The sequence below is a fragment of the Ochotona curzoniae genome, unplaced genomic scaffold (genome assembly GCF_017591425.1).
Source record: "Ochotona curzoniae isolate NIBS_2020 unplaced genomic scaffold, NIBS_Ocur_1.0 patch107, whole genome shotgun sequence".
NCBI lineage: Eukaryota > Metazoa > Chordata > Mammalia > Lagomorpha > Ochotonidae > Ochotona > Ochotona curzoniae.
The window spans coordinates 296,461-315,575 of record NW_024466648.1 but is presented as its reverse complement, the minus strand read 5'-3'; the positions used below and the strand labels follow the sequence as shown (position 1 = coordinate 315,575).

At 44.8% G+C, this 19,115-nt stretch overlaps 1 protein-coding gene across 1 annotated transcript in view; it reads right to left on the bottom strand.

Moving 5' to 3' along the window:
- Positions 1 to 2,296: 2,296 nt before the first annotated feature.
- Positions 2,297 to 19,115, bottom strand: part of LOC121166289 (transmembrane protein 178A) — a 58,384-nt gene continuing 41,565 nt past the window's right edge. Inside the window, exons 2-4 of the mRNA XM_040995415.1 lie at positions 18,317 to 18,430; positions 15,143 to 15,280; positions 2,297 to 3,258 (exon numbers count right to left, since the gene is read on the bottom strand). Of these exons, the coding sequence (XP_040851349.1) occupies positions 3,017 to 3,258; positions 15,143 to 15,280; positions 18,317 to 18,430 (494 nt within the window). The 3' untranslated portion in view covers positions 2,297 to 3,016. The remainder of the gene's footprint in view (positions 3,259 to 15,142; positions 15,281 to 18,316; positions 18,431 to 19,115) is intronic.

The following is a 19,115-nucleotide window of genomic DNA, read 5'->3' as shown; positions in this document are numbered from 1 at the left end:
GGGGAATTCAAGCACTACTCTGACACTTTCACTGATTTCACTGATTTCACAGATTTAAGAGTGCCTACTGTGCTCCAGGCAGTATGGAGAGAAAGCATCAACAGGCCGGAGTCCTCGGAACAGTCAATGATGTGCTTCCTTGTTAAGTTAACACGTGCAGTATAGCAGTAGAACTGATCGGGACAGGAGTCAAAGCAATGTAACACATTCATGTCCACAGAGGACCTCCAGCAGGGATGCCTTGAAGCCGAGACCCGGGAAAAGTCAGAGCAAGCAGGTGTCCTGAACTGAGAGCCTGAGCAGGACTGGCATGGAGGGCAGTGTCCTTGAGGAGTATCCCAGACACACCACTCTCCATCGGATGGTTGCATGGTTGAAGCAGGCTCATGGGCCTCCCTTTGCCCAAGTGCCCATTCTGCCAGCCTCCTCTTCACGCCCTGCAGCTCACCTATGCAGTGCACTTAGGATGTTTTCAGACTTAAATTGCAAAAGGGTAAATGCTCAAGTGGCAACGCCTTACCCCCCAAAAGGTAACGATGTGCTTTTTATTTTGCTGAGGATAACCTCAAATAAAGAGAAAGAATGCTATCAAGTGAATTGTGCAACTAATGGGACTATAGTTCAAGAAAATGCATTTTCTTTAATGCCCTGTAGTGCTGGTGGTGGTTCTTAGTTTGAGACACGAACAGATACTGACAAAGTTCTCATCCACTGGTTCGCATCCCATATCCCCACAACAGCCGCCTCTGCTGCCTGCCCAGCAAAAATCTCCCAAGGCAAAGACATACAGAAACAGACTGAGGCAGAAAGAACCTGCAGAGAACAAAGAATCTCAGCAAATTATTCTGCCCTGCACAGGAGTGTGCAGCCATGTCAATTACTCATCATTCACAAGTCAATTAAGAAAATATCCCTAGGAAAAGGACAAGGAAGGGCGGCCAAACGCCCCATGACAACCACAACGCTGGCAACAAGTCTTATACTTCGGTGACAGTGAACACAGGGCTAGGAAACCTGGCCAGACAAAGCACTCCCCGCTCCAAGCTCACCCAGGCTGGGAAGGGAGGGGAGCAGGCTCCGTTGTGGCCAGCTCACGCACGAACCCGGAGTGAACTCGCCCGGCTTCAGAGCAAATCTTTCTGGTGTGTGAACCCTTCAACCTCCGCCACCGGCAGGCTTTTTTCCTTTTTCACCTGAAACCCCCAGGAAACATCTCAGAAACTTCAAAAGTTACTCACTCAGACACTGCTTTGGTGGCTGGAATAGAAATGTTCAAGAGTCTGGACATCTTCAACGGGGATCTTTAAAAGACTTCAAAGAAAGAGCTCTGTGGCTTGGAGAATTTCCCACATAAGTCATAAACAGAAATAACAGCCCCTTTCCCTACCTCTCTGATCGCATCCAAGGAGAGCAGCCTATCAAGCAGGCCTGTGAGACTGACAGTGAACATACCCACAAGCCTCAGCTCCACCCGGAAGCACGGGAAAGGGCTTGGGTAACCACCAGCTCCAGCAAGCCTCTGCCCAACAGCTCATCTGACAATATGCAGGTGCTGCCACTGCGAAGGCAGGCTGTTCTTGGGGGAGACTGGGAGAGGGAATAAATGACCACTTTCCTTGGAAGAGTACTAAATCAGTTTTCAGAAAGAAAATGGAAGAGCAGGAGAGGAGTGGGGAGAGGGTATTTAGCACAGCAATTAAGACAGCTGGGTTTAATCCTCAGCTCCAGCTCATGATTCCTGCTGATACAGACCCTGGGGGCAGTGCTGATGGCTCAAGTGATTGGGTTCTTGTTAACCACAAGAAAATAACAGCTCAGCTGTAGACATTCTGAGTGACACGGCCGGGGGTCTCGGGGCAGTGGGAGGATTCATCAGGTGATTTTAATCTGCACCCAGCACCGAAAAATCACTAGGCCCAAGACGTCCGAGTACAAGGGCAGAAGCCACGTATCCTCCAAAATTTTCAAAGTTTTTGCACCAACATAAACGTCCCTTCTAATTCCACTTATCATGAACTTATGAAAGTGCTGTAATACCAGACACACGGTGAAAAGGGAAGAGAGAGAGACAAAGATAGAAACTAAAGTACAACTTAAAAGGAGTCTGACAATGACACCTTTTGTCCATCGCGAGTGTGTCGTTGCTACAGAAAATTAAGAACAATTTAACTGAAATGAAGTAAACTGCCTTAAGAAGAACGTCATTCAAACAACAGAGTTCTCAGCTGTCCCCTGTGGCTAGGGAGACTTGTCAACACAGCTCAGAGACGCAGGAGAACACGCCCACATTACCAAGGGGGCAGTCATTTTAATGCAGAAATCCAGTTAACATAAAGAGACAGAATTCGAACGACAGGACTTCAAACCATACTGCATAGCGTCACGGATTAACTCTTGCACGGTTGATCTGTTTTTCTTATTATTTTGATTCCAGTACAAAGACAGAGGAGAAGTTTCAATTAAAAAAATAAGAAGGCAACAGAAGAAATCTTCCTGTGACAAGGACCATCCACAAACGCACAGACACTGGATGCTGACACAAGACCCCGTTAGGACAAGTTCCAAAGATGCTGCGTTAAAATTCAACAAGCATGGTACAACGACAAGAAAATTATACTTTGCTTTGTTCTGAATCCTTTTGCAAATAGAAATGATTCTCAGGTAACTGTTATGTACAAACTTTCTGAAACAAGTGGAAGTCATACAAATCTTTCCGGTGCGGTTTCCTTTTTTTTTTTTTTTTGCCCCCCTCTGCTCAGGAATGTTCCATGGCACCGCTCTTGATTTCTCACCGTCAAAACATAAATAGTCATTAAAGCACTTGAATCCACAGTAGTCTTGTCCTTAGCAAAGTTGGGAGGTTTTGCAAGATTTTTATAGCAGTCATCCAGAAAGGCCTGGCAGGCGGCCCTTGAGGATGGGGAAGACGGCTTTGTGCTTGGAATCCCACAGGAACTCCTCGCTGCTCCCTGCAGGAGCTGCCCGCACGCTGGTGGGGCCTTGTGTGCAGACTCAGTCATACCGTGGAGTCCCTGCCAGACTTTAGATGTGCGATCTTGGTCCGGCTGAGAAACGGATAAGCGATGCAGAGACCTCCTGCTGCCACGATGAAGCCCAAACTGCACCAGGCGCAGAAGATAGACCAGCTGTAGCCATGTTCTACGTCATCAGGCAGGCTATAAATCAGCTTGGGGAGCCGGTTCAAATCGTACGAGATACTGGCAGCGTACGTGCAGAGGGAAATGGTGCAAAATATCCCTGGAAGAATACAAAGAGAACAGAATGATCACTTACAGTTTTTCCCTCCTACAAGGCAAATAAATGCCAGACAGGCCTTTGTGAACACTGGAGCAGCGAGCAAGGCAAGCATTCCCAATTCATAAAGGATCCAGAATCCTTTCAGCTGAACGAATGCATTAAACATCGGCAACATTTCTATGTGCTAGACCCTAGGCGAAGGACCAGAGAAACAGAAATGAAAAAGATGAGGTTTTTGATATCTCGAATTATTCTGAATTATCTGCCTTGAACTCTCAGGGATGTTTGAGTACATTTTTTTTAAACTAAAAGCAATTTAATAAGGATTCTAACTATTTCAAGAAATAATATTCTGTAATTATTCAAACCTAATAGTTTCTATTTCTTTTTGCTCTATGCCTGATTTGGCACATTTCATGTAGTTACAATTATTACAAAAACTGATTTCTTTTTTAGTATTCTCATAAATTTATCACTTTGCTTATAAATAATCTTTTAAATGAACTCTTGTTACAAATTTTTACTCTTTTATTATTATTATTTTTTTTTGAAATTCAGATATACAGAGAGGAGGAGAGACAGAGAGGAAGATCTTCCATTGATGATTCACTCCCAAAGTGGCCACAATGGCCAGAGCTGAGCCAATCTGAAGCCAGGAGCTAGGAGCCTCTTCCAGGTCTCCCACACGGGTGCAAGGTTCCAAGGCTTTTGGGCCATCCTTGACTGCTTTCCCAGGCCACAGGCAGGGAGCTGGATGGGAAGTGGGGCTGCCAGAATTAGAACAGGGTGAGGACTTTTAGCTGCTAGGCTACCACACCAGAACCAAGCTGCTACATTAAAAAAAAAAAAAAGATACAGCATCTGACAGATATTCAAGTCTCAACAAATATATTTAAAAAATTTTTTTATTTTCTCTTTAATATTGCTTACAAGGGATACACCTCCATGTGGGCCTCTGATTAAGGTGGTAAGGGTCAGCTTTGGAGGAAGGTGGGTGGGACAAATGTTTCAGGGTTTTTTTCCTCCTGAGCCCACAGGGGAGTCAGTGGATAGAGCTGCTCTTTGCTGTTAAACTACATCAGCACCCAGGGATGGGGGTGATTTCTAACAATGTCTTAGTGACCCCAACGTGGGGAATAATGTTATGAGAGTATTACTTTATTTTTTGTTTGTCTGTTTGTTTCCCGATAGTTCTGAGAAGCTGTTGGTTTCATCGTCCCAGGGTTGAGAAAATCTTTCCAGGGTCTGTTGGTTGACAAAGTCCACCTTAGTGCATTCACAGACCCGAGAGCATGCTGCAAAGCTTGGCCAGGAGAATTGTCCAACCTGTTCTGCTTTCCATCCTCTGATGAGGCAGTTGATGTCCCCTGCTGGCCTAGATACACTCGCTGTCATATCCCCCATGTGCACCTGGACATGCTAGCAGTCCACTGCACAGGTACTAGCAACTGAGGAGGCCCAGTCCAGATAAATGCACTCTAAGGGTCAGATCACACATCCTGTGATATTTCCCTGTAGCCACGGTCTGAGTCCAGTGTCTAGTTGGGGAATCCCTCAAGAAACCTCACCTGGGGTGACCTCACACTTGACTCTCGTGTGCATCAGCCAATGCAGGGTCAGATTCAGTCTGTCACCTGCACCAGCCAACGCACGTACTGGTGGCTATAGCTGTCTGGTCAATGAACCAACAAGTGCTGCAGCCCAGCCCAGCCGCCCACCACAGACCCAGTCCTCACACACACCAGTGGGTGTTGCAGCCTAGCATGACAACCCGTCCTAACCCCTATCAGACCCACCCCAGTCCTAGTCTTTGTACATGCCTCTATGGCCTAGCCTGGCCCAGCCCACAGCCTATCCAGCTCTCATGCACACCCCAATCTTAGCTCAGCCCAATCTGCCCCCAGACCCAGTCCTCATGTATACCAATAGGTGCCTCCACCTATCCAGTCTGGCCTGCACCCAGCCCTGGTTCTTGTGCTCACCAGCAATAAGCACAGACTAGCAGGGGAGTACCCACAGTTCTGCCAACCCTGTCCCCAGCCTCGTATCTTATGTTTGTCAAAGGGTACTGTAGGCAAGCCTGACATGACTCACATCCAGTCCTGACATTTGCAAGTTGGTGTTGTGGCCTAGCTTGGCTAGCCAACACCCATTCTGTCTCTCATAAAAGTTAGCAGGTGCAGCATCCTAGCCTAGCCTGAATGCCTCCAGACCCAGCTCTCACACTCACCAGTGCAAACAGCAGTCCAACAAGGCAGTTCCCAAAGTTTCCCTAACAGGTTAACTCCCAGCCTTGGGTCTTGTGTGCCAGCAGGTGTTGCCATTTAGTCTGAGATGGCCTGCCTCCAGTGTTGGCATTCACCAGCAGGTGCTACAGCCTGGCTTAGCCTAGTCTGTTTCCAATCCCAGCTCTCGCTGGCAGGTGCAGCAGCCTAGCCCAGCCAGGCCCACCCTCAGTCCGCACTGACGGGCATTTCAGTCCAACTTTCTCTGGCCTGTACCCTGTCCTGGCTCTCACTCATGCTAGTGTGTGCTGTGGACTGGCCCTGCCCAGCCCACCCCAGACGCAACTCATACATATGCCAACAGTGTTATAGCCTAGTCTAGTCTAGCCTGCTCTCAGCCCCAGCTCTCATGTTCACCAATGGAAGTTATGCCTAGTTGGGCAGTTCCCCTATTTCTCCTACCAGACCCACCCCCAGCAACAGATCTTGTGTGTGCAGGTGGGTGCCGTTACCCATACTGACCATCCCCTAATCTTGGCACTTGCTGGCAGGTAGTGATGCCTAGCCTGAATGACCCACACTCATTCCAGCTCTCACTGGGTACCACAGCCTTTTTTTTTTTTGAATAGGAGATGAAGAATTAAGCAATATAACTTGAGTCTGGAAAGAATTTGGGACTGATGTAAAATTGCCAAGAAGGAGATCATATCAACAGTTCAAAGTGCTGGCAATTTGAGTGACATAAGAAAAAGCAGCAAGAACCAAATTTCACTTTTCTGTCTACATTTATTTATTCTAAAATATTAAAATCAGAACCTTGACAAAAACCCTCCCTAAGCCTCAAACACAGCAATCACTTCAAGTGATGTTCTAAAGGTGTACATGTTTCTTTTCTACCATATTGTATATTCCTTTTTGGATAGCATGGGATCAGAATGAGACAGTTGCTGAACTGGAGCTGGGTAGTAAAAACAGACACTAGCACTCAGTCAAATATCAGAACCTTCAGATCTGTTGTTACGTGTCCTATGCAACTCTTCTTCATTTTCTGTGGGCAATGGAGGGAGCACCCATCTGCTAGGAGATTCCTTTGGCATCCTTAAGGACATAGGCCATACATCCAGTGAAGAGAGAGGTCCAGATTTTGGAACTGCAAGGTGACAGCTAGAAGTAGTAGGCCCTTTCCCTTTTGTTAACCTGCAGCTTTGGAGATCAAAAACACCAGCAGCAAAATTCAGGAGGAAAAAGAGATCACCTTATTGCCATTTTTTTTAAGTGCTAGAATCCTACTCCACTCAAATACTGTAAGGGCATATTGCCTGAATCCTTCTCCAAACGTGCAGTTACAAAATAATTGTCACCAATTAAAGGGATGTTTGATTTGAGATAATACAAGGTATTTCCTACACCTTGTCTAATTCTGTTTTTAAGATGTAAAGTGTATTGGATTTTTTTTAACAAGGATCAAATCTTCTGAATTCTCGCTTCACAAAGATATCACAAAGATACAGCAAAGATACCGTAACTTTGGGTTCTCCAAAAGAAAGATTAAACTGAAAAGCATTCTTTCATAAAAAAAAAAAGAAAAAACCTCCACTGTTCTCCAACCTTGTAAATAACAAATGAATAAATGCTCTTACATCTACACAAATGCATTCCCTGGCAACCAGAGACAGTGTTTGCAAATAACACTGGTAACAGAATAATGAACCCTGGTAACCGAGTAAAAGCCATTAGGAAAAACAGACCTCTCGTGTGTCAACAGGTAAAACATAACAGAAGACAGACACAGATAAAAGCCACTGCCTTACACAGATACCTCTCTGTACACGGCTCAGTGCCCCCCAAAGCAAGCATTTTTACAAACAACATTTTAATGACCTCTGAAAGCGGGAGTTCAAGCTTGGGCTTTTAAGCATCCTTTGATGTCTAAGTACATTACATTGAGAGGCAAACACTACATATACCCCAGCTCCTGCTCCACTCCTGATCGCCATGGAGCCTTCATTCTCTGAGTCTGAGTTTTGCCATCTGGATAAAAACAAGGGGCTTGGCTACCGAAGTCCCTGGCAGTGTTAAATCTCTGTGATCCCGTCAATCCAAAATAAAACGTGGAATATGACCACTTCCTAAAACTGCCTGATAAATTTAATAGTATTATGCAACTACAAAGTGGTTTTCCTTTCTGTACATACTCCCTTTGATCTTGCACTAAACGCTCATTACATTAGCGCTTCTCCCCCTGCCAACTCCATGAATCTGCTTTTGGCAAAATGAATCTTAGCATTACGCCACTGGTTCATACTGAACAGAAAAGGAATGTGAGAAACAATCTAATCTGAGAACGCCACCAAGATGAGGATTTCTCTCTGCCTTCAGTGTCACGAACAGTTGTGCCTGCCCCAGGCATTCGGTCGGTTCCTACCTCACAGACACTGGGAACTGTGGCACTAATAGAATTTATCTTTGTCCAAGCTGCCAGAGGGCTGAAGCTCCTCCCCCAAGCTCCATCTCTGCTAGTGAGCCACGGGATTTCAAGGCATGCTTACTGCTTTACTCTCAGGCTTAGGTCCCTCTTGCCTTACAGCTACGAGCTTCCCTTGGTCTTTTGTGTATTTATCTTTTCAAAATTTTATTTTCGATGATGTTTACATAATTAATTAGGGTGAGAAGGGCCAAGGACTAGGGAAAGGTGGGTGAGAGCATTGTTTCCAAATTTTCTTTTTCTCCTTCCTGTACCTGGGGGAGGTGGGAGATAAGGAGAGAAGCCACACCCAGCCTTCCAACCATCTTATTACACAAGGATAGGCAAAGGCCACCCAATGTCATCCCAGGGTCCTCAGTGTAGAGCATGCTCCAAGGGTACCGATCAAGTTCTTTCAATAGTTCTGAGATGCTGTCAATCTCCCAATCCAAGGGTGAGGAAATCCTTCCAAGGTCCATTGGCTGACACAGTCCACCTTAGAGTCTCTATTTGCCCAGATATTTGCTGTCAACACTTGGCTGGGGGTAGTTGTCCAATTTGTTCTGCCCTCTTTCTTCTGCTATGGTACCAAATGTCCTCTGCAGGCCCCCAATGTAATGCCATATCCTCCATGTGCATCTGTATATGCTATCCACTATTCCATCTTAGCCATTGAGGTAGCCCAGTTCTGATATATGCACTGTACAGTCAGACCACAGATCCTACAATTCTTCCCATGGTTGGAGTTCTAATTTGAGTGATTCAGTTGGTGGAGGGGGGGGTGGATCCTGAAAGAAACCTTGTCTGAAGTGATTCCAGACCTGACTCTTATAGGTGCTTTGTCAGCACGAGGTCCAGCTCTGTCAGTCACCCACATCGACCTATGCACACACTGGTCTTTTGGGGTCAGTTCTGTTTCCGGTCACATCTCTTACGTAAACAAATGGGTGCTGCAGCCCAGCCCAACCTTACCCACCACACTCGGCCCTCTTGTATACCAGCAGGAACTGAAATAACCCCTAATAACTCCCACTAGGCCTTCCCCAGCCTTGGTTCCTGTGCTTGCCTGTTTGTGTAGCAGACTGGTCCACTCTGTCCCACATCCCATTCAGCTCTCCTACATGTCAATGGGCATTGAAGCCTAGCTCAACCCAACTGACCCCACTATCCAACCCACACTCATGCCAGTGAGTCCCACTGCTTATCAAGCCAGGTCTGCTGCCAGCCCTGGTTGTTTTGCTCACAGTGGGAGTTGCAACCCATCAGAGCACACAGTTTCCCTACTGGGCCCAGTCCCAGGCCTGGATCTTGCACTCTCCAGGTGGTTCTGCAGTTTAGCTTGACAGGATTTTCCCCCAGTCCCAGCACTTGCCAGCTGATGCTGTAGCCTACACTTACCCTGGCTTATGCATGCCCCAGTGATACAGTCAAGTTCATGCCAGCAATACCACAGCCTATGCCTTATTTACTCAATTGTATCCATTTTACAGTGAAATAGTATGTATGTCTCTGTTATCAGGTAAATTCTTTTCAGGATAAGGTACTCATCCAAGGATGAGAGCTTGTCTGTGTCTTGGTCCCTTTATTCACTCACTTGAAGGGGCAGAGGGCAGGTCTATGCGCTCACAGGCATGCCTCCTTGCTGCCCTTCCCTCTGCCCACAAATCCCACGTGCTGGCCCCAGTGACCTCTTTTCTCCTGCCAAGGTGCTCTTGAACTTGTTCTGAGTGGAAGGAAAGCAAAGAAGGAGACATGAACAGGAAGAGCACTATTTAAGAGCTCCTGCCACATTATTCCTGCCACTATTTGTGGGAGCGCAGGACCACCTGTGATAACTTGAAGGAAGTGTTCACTCGTGGACAAAGCATTGTATCCAACTCATTCAGCAAGCTTTTTAAGTGAAGCTGAACACATTCAAGATGTTTTAAAAAGTGGGGAAAAAAGCAATCTTTCAAAATTGGAAGACATCAAGGAGAAGCATTGTCTGAAATGAAAGATGCTTAGTGTAGCTGGATTCACAGATTGGAATCTATATTGGGAATTCTCCCATAGGTTCCACATCCACACCTCACAGACTTCAGTGTAGGACTCTGCTAGAGCCACCATGACGAAGTACTACAGGTCAGGTGGTTAAACCACAGAAATGTACTTTGTCACATGACTAGAGGCGAGGAATCTGAGACCCAGGTGTGAACCACATTGCTTTCTTCTGAAATTCCCATCCAGGTTTGTAGAAGGCCTCTTTTCCCTATGTCTTCACACGATCTTCCCTCTGCAAGTATATGGATTTCCTCTTGTTTAAGAGCCCCAGCATGCTGAGTTAGGGCCTGCCCTCATAACCTAATTTACATTAGCTTTCCCTGCAAAGACATTATTTTCAAATAAGCTCACATTCTGAGGCACTCTCTAGGGGATGGGACTTCAACATTAGAGTTTGGAAGAAACATGGCTCAGCCCATAACACTGTGTGTGTGTGTGTGTGTGTGTGTGTGTGTGTGTGTGTGTGTGTGTGTAGTCAGCAAATGAACTACATTTCTACACCTCTTATAGATCATCATAGGACTATGTTCTTACTTGATCAGATATTCACATTTATTGAGTAGCTATGATGTCTAAGATAAAGTTCTAATTGCTTAGGAAAGTTCTGGTTGGGGGCAGCCATAAATGGTTCAACACTGATGTGGTCAGGAATCTAACGTATTCCTTCTACTCTGCTTTCCTGCATGCGTCTCTCACTAAAGTTATAGATTCCAACTTCCTGTAAATTCTGTCTGTTGTCTAACAAAGCCAAGCACATAGATCTAAGAAAATCTTCTAACCAAAATTGACTTCTGCAATACCTTGACATTCTATTAACTTCAGTGCCACTTTGTTCCAACTTACCCCCCTGCAGTTATTACTCTTGATGATAGCGAACTCTTGATGGTAGCAACCTCATCATGCGGGTCATGTGATGGGATATGAGTAGATAAACAGAAAGCCCCTCATACTCAAAAAGCTCCAGATGCGAGGGGCCATCCCTCAGGCCCAAAAGAAGAGATGCCAGCTCTCCCGCCTCCCGGGACTTACCTTTCCCTGACTTAGCTGAAAACTTCAGCTCCGGAGGTGACCCGGGGGGTGGGGGGGAGCGGGAAAGAGATCCTGAGTTGTGAGTGGCTGCTGGCTAGTGCTGCGAACATCTTCAAAAGAGTGAATAATTACTGGCTCCCTGTCAGGCCCTGTATGCAGCTACTTCGCTCATAAAATATTAAAATGCTTTCTGCCCATATACTTAATTAGAAGATAGCATGATATCATAGAAGTGTGGGGCTGGAAGGGAAATTTTCTGACCAGGACAACAGTAAGTTTATCATCCCAGAAAATCAACCTCATTTCTTGTCCTAAAATCCTCCAGGCCCCTGTGGCTAAGATGTAATTAGGGTAACAAGGCCCAGTCTTCTGGCCACCTGTCTTTGATGCACTTAAAAGGCTGAAAGCAGAAAAACCCTCTTTGTTCTGGTTAGCCTATGTGATAAATGACGTAACTGCAAAACCCAAAGGAATGGGCATTGATTCCCCCGCCCCCACTCCTTCATAAGACGGCGGCCTGCCTATCGTTCTGGTCCCTTTGTCCTTCTAGCAAAAACATCTCCTGTTACTTTTCAGACCGATTACTCAAAACATCCGTGCCAACATTGTTTTAACTAAATTGGCAGAATTAATGAGGCCAAATTCTAAATCCAGATCCACATCTGTAAGTCCTAAATCCAAAGCCCAGGCAAGCTTTTACTAGGCGATTGCAGCCATCTCTTTCAGTGGTAACACTTGGTCTACGGACAGGGGTTATTCCAGTGCCCACTGGTCCTGCCTCCTGTGAATATTCATATGATTCGCTGCAGAAATACTCATGCTGTTGATTTCAGATGCCACGCAAAACCTTGCTGAGGCTGTTAGATTATTTACGGTGGATGCATCATATTACCTTTCTACAATAGCTTTGTTAAAATCTTGAATTCCAAAACAACCACCACTGCAGTTTCAGATAAGGCATGGATCTGTAGTTTTTAAGATATCAGTGATTCGATATACCTCCAATGGATGCATTTAAAAAAAAATTTTGGATGCATTGAAGCAAAAGAACGGATCACACAAGGTGAGAACCTTGTCAGGCCAGCAGTGATATGTGCTATGGAACTCTTCCAGAATGGTACTGGCCGTGAGGCCCCCACCAACAGAGGTCCAACTTCTATCAGATGTAATCTTAGTGTATTAAAGATAGCAAAAGTCATAGAGCAGAAACACAAAATCCATACTTTAAAAATATTTGGGTATGGCTGCCCCGCACAGAGGTTAAGACAACAGTTAGGACACCCACGTCTTTTATCAGAGTGCCTGGGTCTGAGTTCCAGCTTCACTTCCTGTTCTAGATTTTTTGCACACGCAGACCCTGCGAGGCAGTGGTGACAGCACAAGTAGTTGGGTCCCTGTCACTGGTGTGAGATGCCACGATTGGGAGCCTGGTTCCCAGGTAACGTGGGAGTGAATCAGTGAATGGGAGACCTTTGTTTCTCTGCCTCTCAAATAACAACAAAAAAAGTATGTATTAATTAAATTTATTCCTTTCAAGTATTTGTAACTTAAAGTATAATAATTGTCATCGTCTGGCTATAGCGATTTAATAAAACGCATCATGACTGTACAGGCTTTCATGGGTACCCCATAGGCAGCATGGCCTACTAAGGGGCAGAAATTCCAAACTTCTCTCAACCTCTGTGTGCGTACAACCCCAAAAGACATGATATCAAAATCCTAAAGATGAAGCCTTAAGGGTGTGAGGCCTGCCTCTGGTCCTGCTGGAGGACCCTGTATGAGAGTCCAGGGGGGAGAAAAGGGAACAGCATCCGACTCCCTGATGTGAACTGATAGTCACTGTTCCACATATAGGTACTTAAGCGCTACTGCAGACAAAGAGGCTGAAGGAGAAAGGTTCCAAAGTTTGTGTTTCACCAGTGCATACTGTCACATCACTGCCGTTCTTCACTGAAGTTCAGGCACAGAATGAAGATGCCAGCACTTTAGATGGGGCTATGTTTAGCATCAAAAATCTGTGGGCGGGAGCTGACTGGAACTGCTGAAGACATTCTGCTTAATTAAAATCAATTCTTTTCACTCCTCTCTGTTCTGTCTGCTACTGCATGTGAAGGTCCTACAGCTAATTTATCTCACACACCAGATTAATGCTGCTATCTCAGCGACTCCAAAGGAAATTCCAAAGGTGAGATTTGCAGTAGCAAAAACAAAATGACCATCTCTAAATTCCATAGCAAGGCACTACATGAATAAATACAAGGTTACCCCAAAAAGTTCATGGAAAACAGAATTCAAATAAGCTTATTTGAGGGCAATCATTTTCTTGAATTACATTTATAAATAGGAGTTCTCAAAGAGTTCACTGAAAATATATATTGTGAAAAAAAAAAATTCTGCATGAGTTTCAGATGTTTGGAAGTACCTCTGTATGTCACCTGGCTGTCAGGGTGAACCCAGGGGTGAACATTCACCTTCCTTCTAGGCTGGCCCCTCAGCTTCCCAAGGACCATCCATTCACTGAGCTTTCATGACTTGTGACTTGTTTTAATGCTAACAACTATTTTACATGCTAAGAACATCTTACACTATCCCAAGTACTACCTGTATTAAAAGTATTCTTGTAATAAACGTGTTCTTTCAATAAAGTGTTTTACTCCACAGGAGTAGTTTCTAGAACCCAGAGCCTCTCTCATTGTTCCTGACAATGGGTTGTGATGTCTCTTGCCAGGGATGACAGAAGCAAATCTGTAGTTTTTCTTCTTTTTGGATGTATATAGAGACAAGAATCTGGAAAACTGGGGTACAGCTAATAAAGGGGCAGGGAATACTAATGAGTATTAAGCACCAACACAGGTTTCAAGAAATCCTCTGGCTAGCACAGTCTCTTTGTATGCTGCTTTCGTGGCTTACTCAAATTTTGCCTTTAAATTTTTTTATTTATTTTAAAAATGTATTTGAAAGGCAGAGAGACAAAGATCTCTCTGCTGGTTCATCCTCCAAATGGCCACAATAACCATGGCTGGGCCAAAACAAAGCTAGGAGCTCGGAACTCAACCCAGGTCTCCCACACCGGCACAGTGACCCAATCATTGTGGCCGTTTGTGTGGTGAACCAATGGATGGAAGATCTCTCTCTCTCTTTTCTCTTACTCTTTTTCTTACTTACATCCCCTCTCTCCATAACTCTTTATTGAAATAAATAAAAGGAATGAAGATTCAGCCACCGCCTGCGTCTTCCACTGCGATGGGTCCCTCCCTTCACTCTTTCCAACCACATTGCTCTTCTTTCCATAGTTCAAATTGACCCTCCTGGCCTTCAGCTGAGGACTAGTGGCTTCCACAGCCAGCAGCACACTCCCAATGATGGCTGCTTCTCAGGATCTAGCTTAGAAATCACACCTCAGTGAAGCCTTACCCAACCCCCTACTTGATCACAGCTTTGCTTGTGATCACCAATCATTGTGTTTGTCTCCTCACAGGAAAAATGGCCAAGAATCTTGTCTGCTTCGCTTTTTGTATGCTTGATGCATAGCAAGCCCTCAAGGGAATATCTATGGAGGGAAGCAGATAATGGTTTTAGGTGAGGGCACTTCAAGAAGTTCACAGAAAATGCACCTTGAGCAATAAGTGATTCTCATGGTAGCACATGCCATTTATCCCATCAAATCAGTAACCTTCATCCTTGTACATCAAAGTCAACATATCTTTCAACACCATTTTCTGTGAGCTTTTGGAAGCATCCTATAGACAGAAATGGTGCCCATGTCATCACCACTAAGCCATCTACTGAACTCTCGGCCAGGAATGAGTTAGGATGGTCTATAAGCTTGTCTCTCCTGGACGGCTCCTTATAATTAATGGCTCATGTTCACCCAGAGACTGGACTGAGGTTTTGGTGCAGCATGAAAGAATAAAATGGAAAAATACAAACCTGGCTCATGCAGAGATTAAAGCTACTAGCAAACCATGATGGAGCAATTGGTGCTGCATTTTGTTGTTTTCTTGGAATTCTGAATTACCCAGCTACGTCAAATGACCTTCGGGTGGCTTTTTTCACAGCTGGAAGCAACACTAACAGAGCAGCCTTCACCTTGGCAGGGAGAGGTGGCACAAGGTGTGCAACATACCTGTCATGAGGAACAGCAGTCCTGCCACATGCTGGGTTAGGCTTTCTTCCCAGAAGAAACTGACTGTGGCCACAATGCAGCCACACAGGAGGACAGCGACAGCCATGCCCAGGAAGCCAGCTGTGATTCTTCTCAAATCTAGTTTTGAAACAGAAAGACACATTCACAATCAGAAGAGACAGGAAAGCGACTGAAAATGAAAGAACCAAGAGCTCTGTGTACATTGTATGTGTGATGACAACTGGTAAGTAACACAGACAGGGTTAGGGCTCACAGGTGACAGGTGACGATAGCCAAGGAATGCTCTTCCCTGGCATTTTGCGAAAGCACAGATGGGGTGTAACCAGAGGAGGGGTCACAGTCCAGCCTCTGTAAGTCTGTGGAGAAAGTCATGGCAAGTAGAGAGTGGAGGAGGAGACAGCCCTAGGGAAACTCAGCTAGCCAGTATATCTCAGTAAACTGGGAGGGAGGAAGACTGAGAAATATCTTCATTAGCTGTAAATAGCAGCAATAGAAATGTAGATTGATACCACTGTAATGACTAAGAATGTATCTGGCTTTGGGGGAGGATTCTCAAAATGGAGCCGTAGTGAAACAGAATTTTATCCGCAGACCATGGATTCCAGTCATTTGTTTTCATTTACAACTACTCTTACCTATGGCCAAAAATTATTTGAGACAGGCAAAGGCAATTGAGATGATTGAGACAGTGGCCCAAAGCACACAAGTGAGACATGAGCTTGTAAGTACACCTTCCCCTAAAACCCAAACATCCATAACTCAGGTTGAGGAAGCGACTGTCCTCATGGGACAAGCCACCCACAGGAGCCCGTCTGTTGCAAAAACTGGCCACATGTATCTGGATACTTGTCTTCCCATTGCAGAAATAACATTCCCATGGTCCATCTGCTGGTTATTCTTTCACCCTTCAATTTCTTTCCTCCTCTTTTCACTTTAAGAACAAAACTGATTTGAAACATCATTAGCTCAATGTCTATGAGTCTCTTTGAAGCAGCAGATCCCATCATTCAGACAACAGCGCAGCGCTGTTGTCCCTGAGGACAGGCAACAGGTCTGGGCAAATGCCCATTCGGAGCCTCAACAAAGCGCACGCTGCACTCTTTGAAGTGTGGAAGAGGCTGGGCAGCTGTCTCCTCACAGGTTGGTGCAATTCCTGGGCATCTTAGGGGTGTGGCCTATAGAATGGATGACAGCAGCAACCGGTCTGTCTCTTAACATCCCAGCTACACACTGATCATTCTGTTTCTCAAAGGAGAGTTTTCATCTCCAGCTCAGAGAACTCAAATTCAATTAGTGCCTCTCTGCCTAGAGGAGGAAACAGAAACACGCAGAGCAGAGGGCCAGGATGAGCAATAATTGCAAGCCGCTGAGTTCCATGGTAAGGCTGTACGTGGTCTGGAGACACCCACAGCTGAGCAGGTATAGCCAGCATTATCTCACCAACTTTCAAATTCCCTGTGGTTTGAGTGATGTTTCTATTTTGCAGGACTGTTACAAAACACAAGGTAGAGATGGGATCCCTGTCACATGGGATTAGCATTGGTACCAGACATGCTAAGCTTCTCCAGGAAATGTGGCACAGATCACTAAGTGTGACTTGATTGGAAAGATTCCTGTTAAGAGCATCACTTCCTCAGAACCCTGAGAAGAATTATGAAAAGAATGCTCAAATACTACCTTATTGGATACTGATGGTACTCAAACTCTCAGAATAAAGAGATGAGATTCTGGGGCTGGCATGGTGGTGTAACAGGCTAATTCTCTGCCTGCAGTGCAGGAATCTCAGGAGTGCTGGTTCAAGTCCTGGCTGCTGCACTGCTGATCCAGCTTCCTGCTTATGACCTGAGAAGGCAGCAAAGTATGACTCAAGTACCTGGGCCCCTCTACCCACATTGGAGACCCAGAAAGAAGCTCCAGCTATTGTGGCCATTTGGGGAGTGAAACAGCAGATGAAAAAAAAAATCTGTCTCTTACTCTCTCTTTAAAATCTATTTTTCAAATAAAATAAATCTTTTTTTTTAAGGGATGAGATCTTTGCTCAGGATTCTGTGACGCTCTTTTTCTCACTTGATTAAGACCATTAACTATGTGGCTCTTTGGATAGATGATTATGACCAACAACTCCAAACACACTCAAAAGAATGAAGATGTCAGACAGCCTAAACAAGACACTCTGTCCTGCTGAGAAATTGTGATTAACATCTACCAGTGAGAAAGAACTTTCAGGAACCCACACTGTTCAAAAATAGACCAATGACTTTCCAAGTCGCAAAGCTGCTGCTCACAATGAGACCGTCACTGGAGCAACCCCAGGAGAGCTTGCGTGCAAGTGTTTGGGATTTCTAGTGGAGCCTTTTGGTTTGCACCGGGGTTTGCGTATGGAATGAGACTCAGCTTGCATTTCTTCTGTGGCTTTGGTCATCAAACAAGGTCACTTGGGCTGTTGCTACTTATCTTATTGGAAAATGATGACATATCTACTATCTACTGCTTGGGGTGACTAAGACAGCTTGGTATTTTTTTATTCTTTTTCTGTTTTTTTTTTTTTTTTTTTTTGCTGATGGAACTATCCATCAGCAGGCTACTTGAATCAACCGTTTTTGGGTAGCTATCAGCCTTCTTTAGTTTCACACTGCATGTCGCTCCCTAGAGTTTCAGGTTTCCCTGACAGTGAAAAAGAGCAGTTCCTTCCACTGAAAGGTAAAGGTTAACTGACACCCTCTGAGAAAATTACAACGTAACTAACACTCATGAAGATGTTCTAGCAGAAATGCCGACATCTGAGATACACACAGTAGCGAAAGTAAATATTGTATAAACAAAACAGAAAACGAGAGCATGTAAGGTATAATTTTCTTGGATCCCTAGGATGGGTGTATAAGCAAATCCTCATAGCTCGGGACTCTTGTTGGCTGCTGTGTGAGAAAGCACCAGGGCAGACAGGCACACTGTTTCACAGAGTCCCACCCCTGCACTGGTAAGCAGGGTGTGTCCACAGTGCAGTGAAATGATCCTTGGAGTCTCTGGTGAGGGCTGGCTGGACCCAGAGGAGTACATAGAGGAGTACATCACATCTCAGTCTAGGGGCCTGGGGAGCACTTTCTGTCCAGAGAGACACCATTTCCTCTTGGGCCATTTCCCAGAAATACTTACGAAGCAGGTGCCATTCATCTTGCTGTATTGTCTTGGTTAAATTGAAAGGAATGTTTCGTAAGCGGATGGGCTGTGAAAAGTGGTACTTGATAGCTGTGCATCGCTGGGCAATACCTGCAGGGAAATAAGAAATGCAATTTACTATTCATTTGCAATAGAATTCTGGAGACCTAAGGCAGAATAATGGATTCTAAACTGAGCCGAATTTCAGAAAGAAAGAAAATCTCTCAATTACTTTCATTAGCAGAGATAAGGTCAGTTAAAAAAAAAAATCTAAAACATGAAATAATTTTCAAAACCATGTTTCTTTTTTTATTATATTATATTTTTAGCCATTTTAAAAAATTAATAACATTGTATTATGTGACACAATTTTATAGGTACTGGGATTCCCCCCACCCCTCCCACAACCCTCCCCCTATGGTGGATTCCTCCACCTTGTTGCATAACCACAGTTCAAGTTCAGTTGAGATTCCTTCATTGCAAGCATATACCAAGCATACAGTCCATCATCTTATTGTCCGGGTAAGTTCAACGGCTTCTTGGGGAGACCTTCTCTGGTCTGAAGGTAGAGCCAACAGAGTAAAATCCCGATCAATTAAAAGCCCCAACATAACATCAGCAACAATTTTTAACGTTATGAAATTAATTGACATAGTATTGAGTAAACAATATGTTAAAAATAATGCAAGTTCTTAACCACATCCTGTGACTACTCCATTGACATTTCAACAATTGAGGTGCAAAACAGTTATAGGAGGGGTGTGCAGAGAAATCTTCAATACCTTGGTGAGGAGTA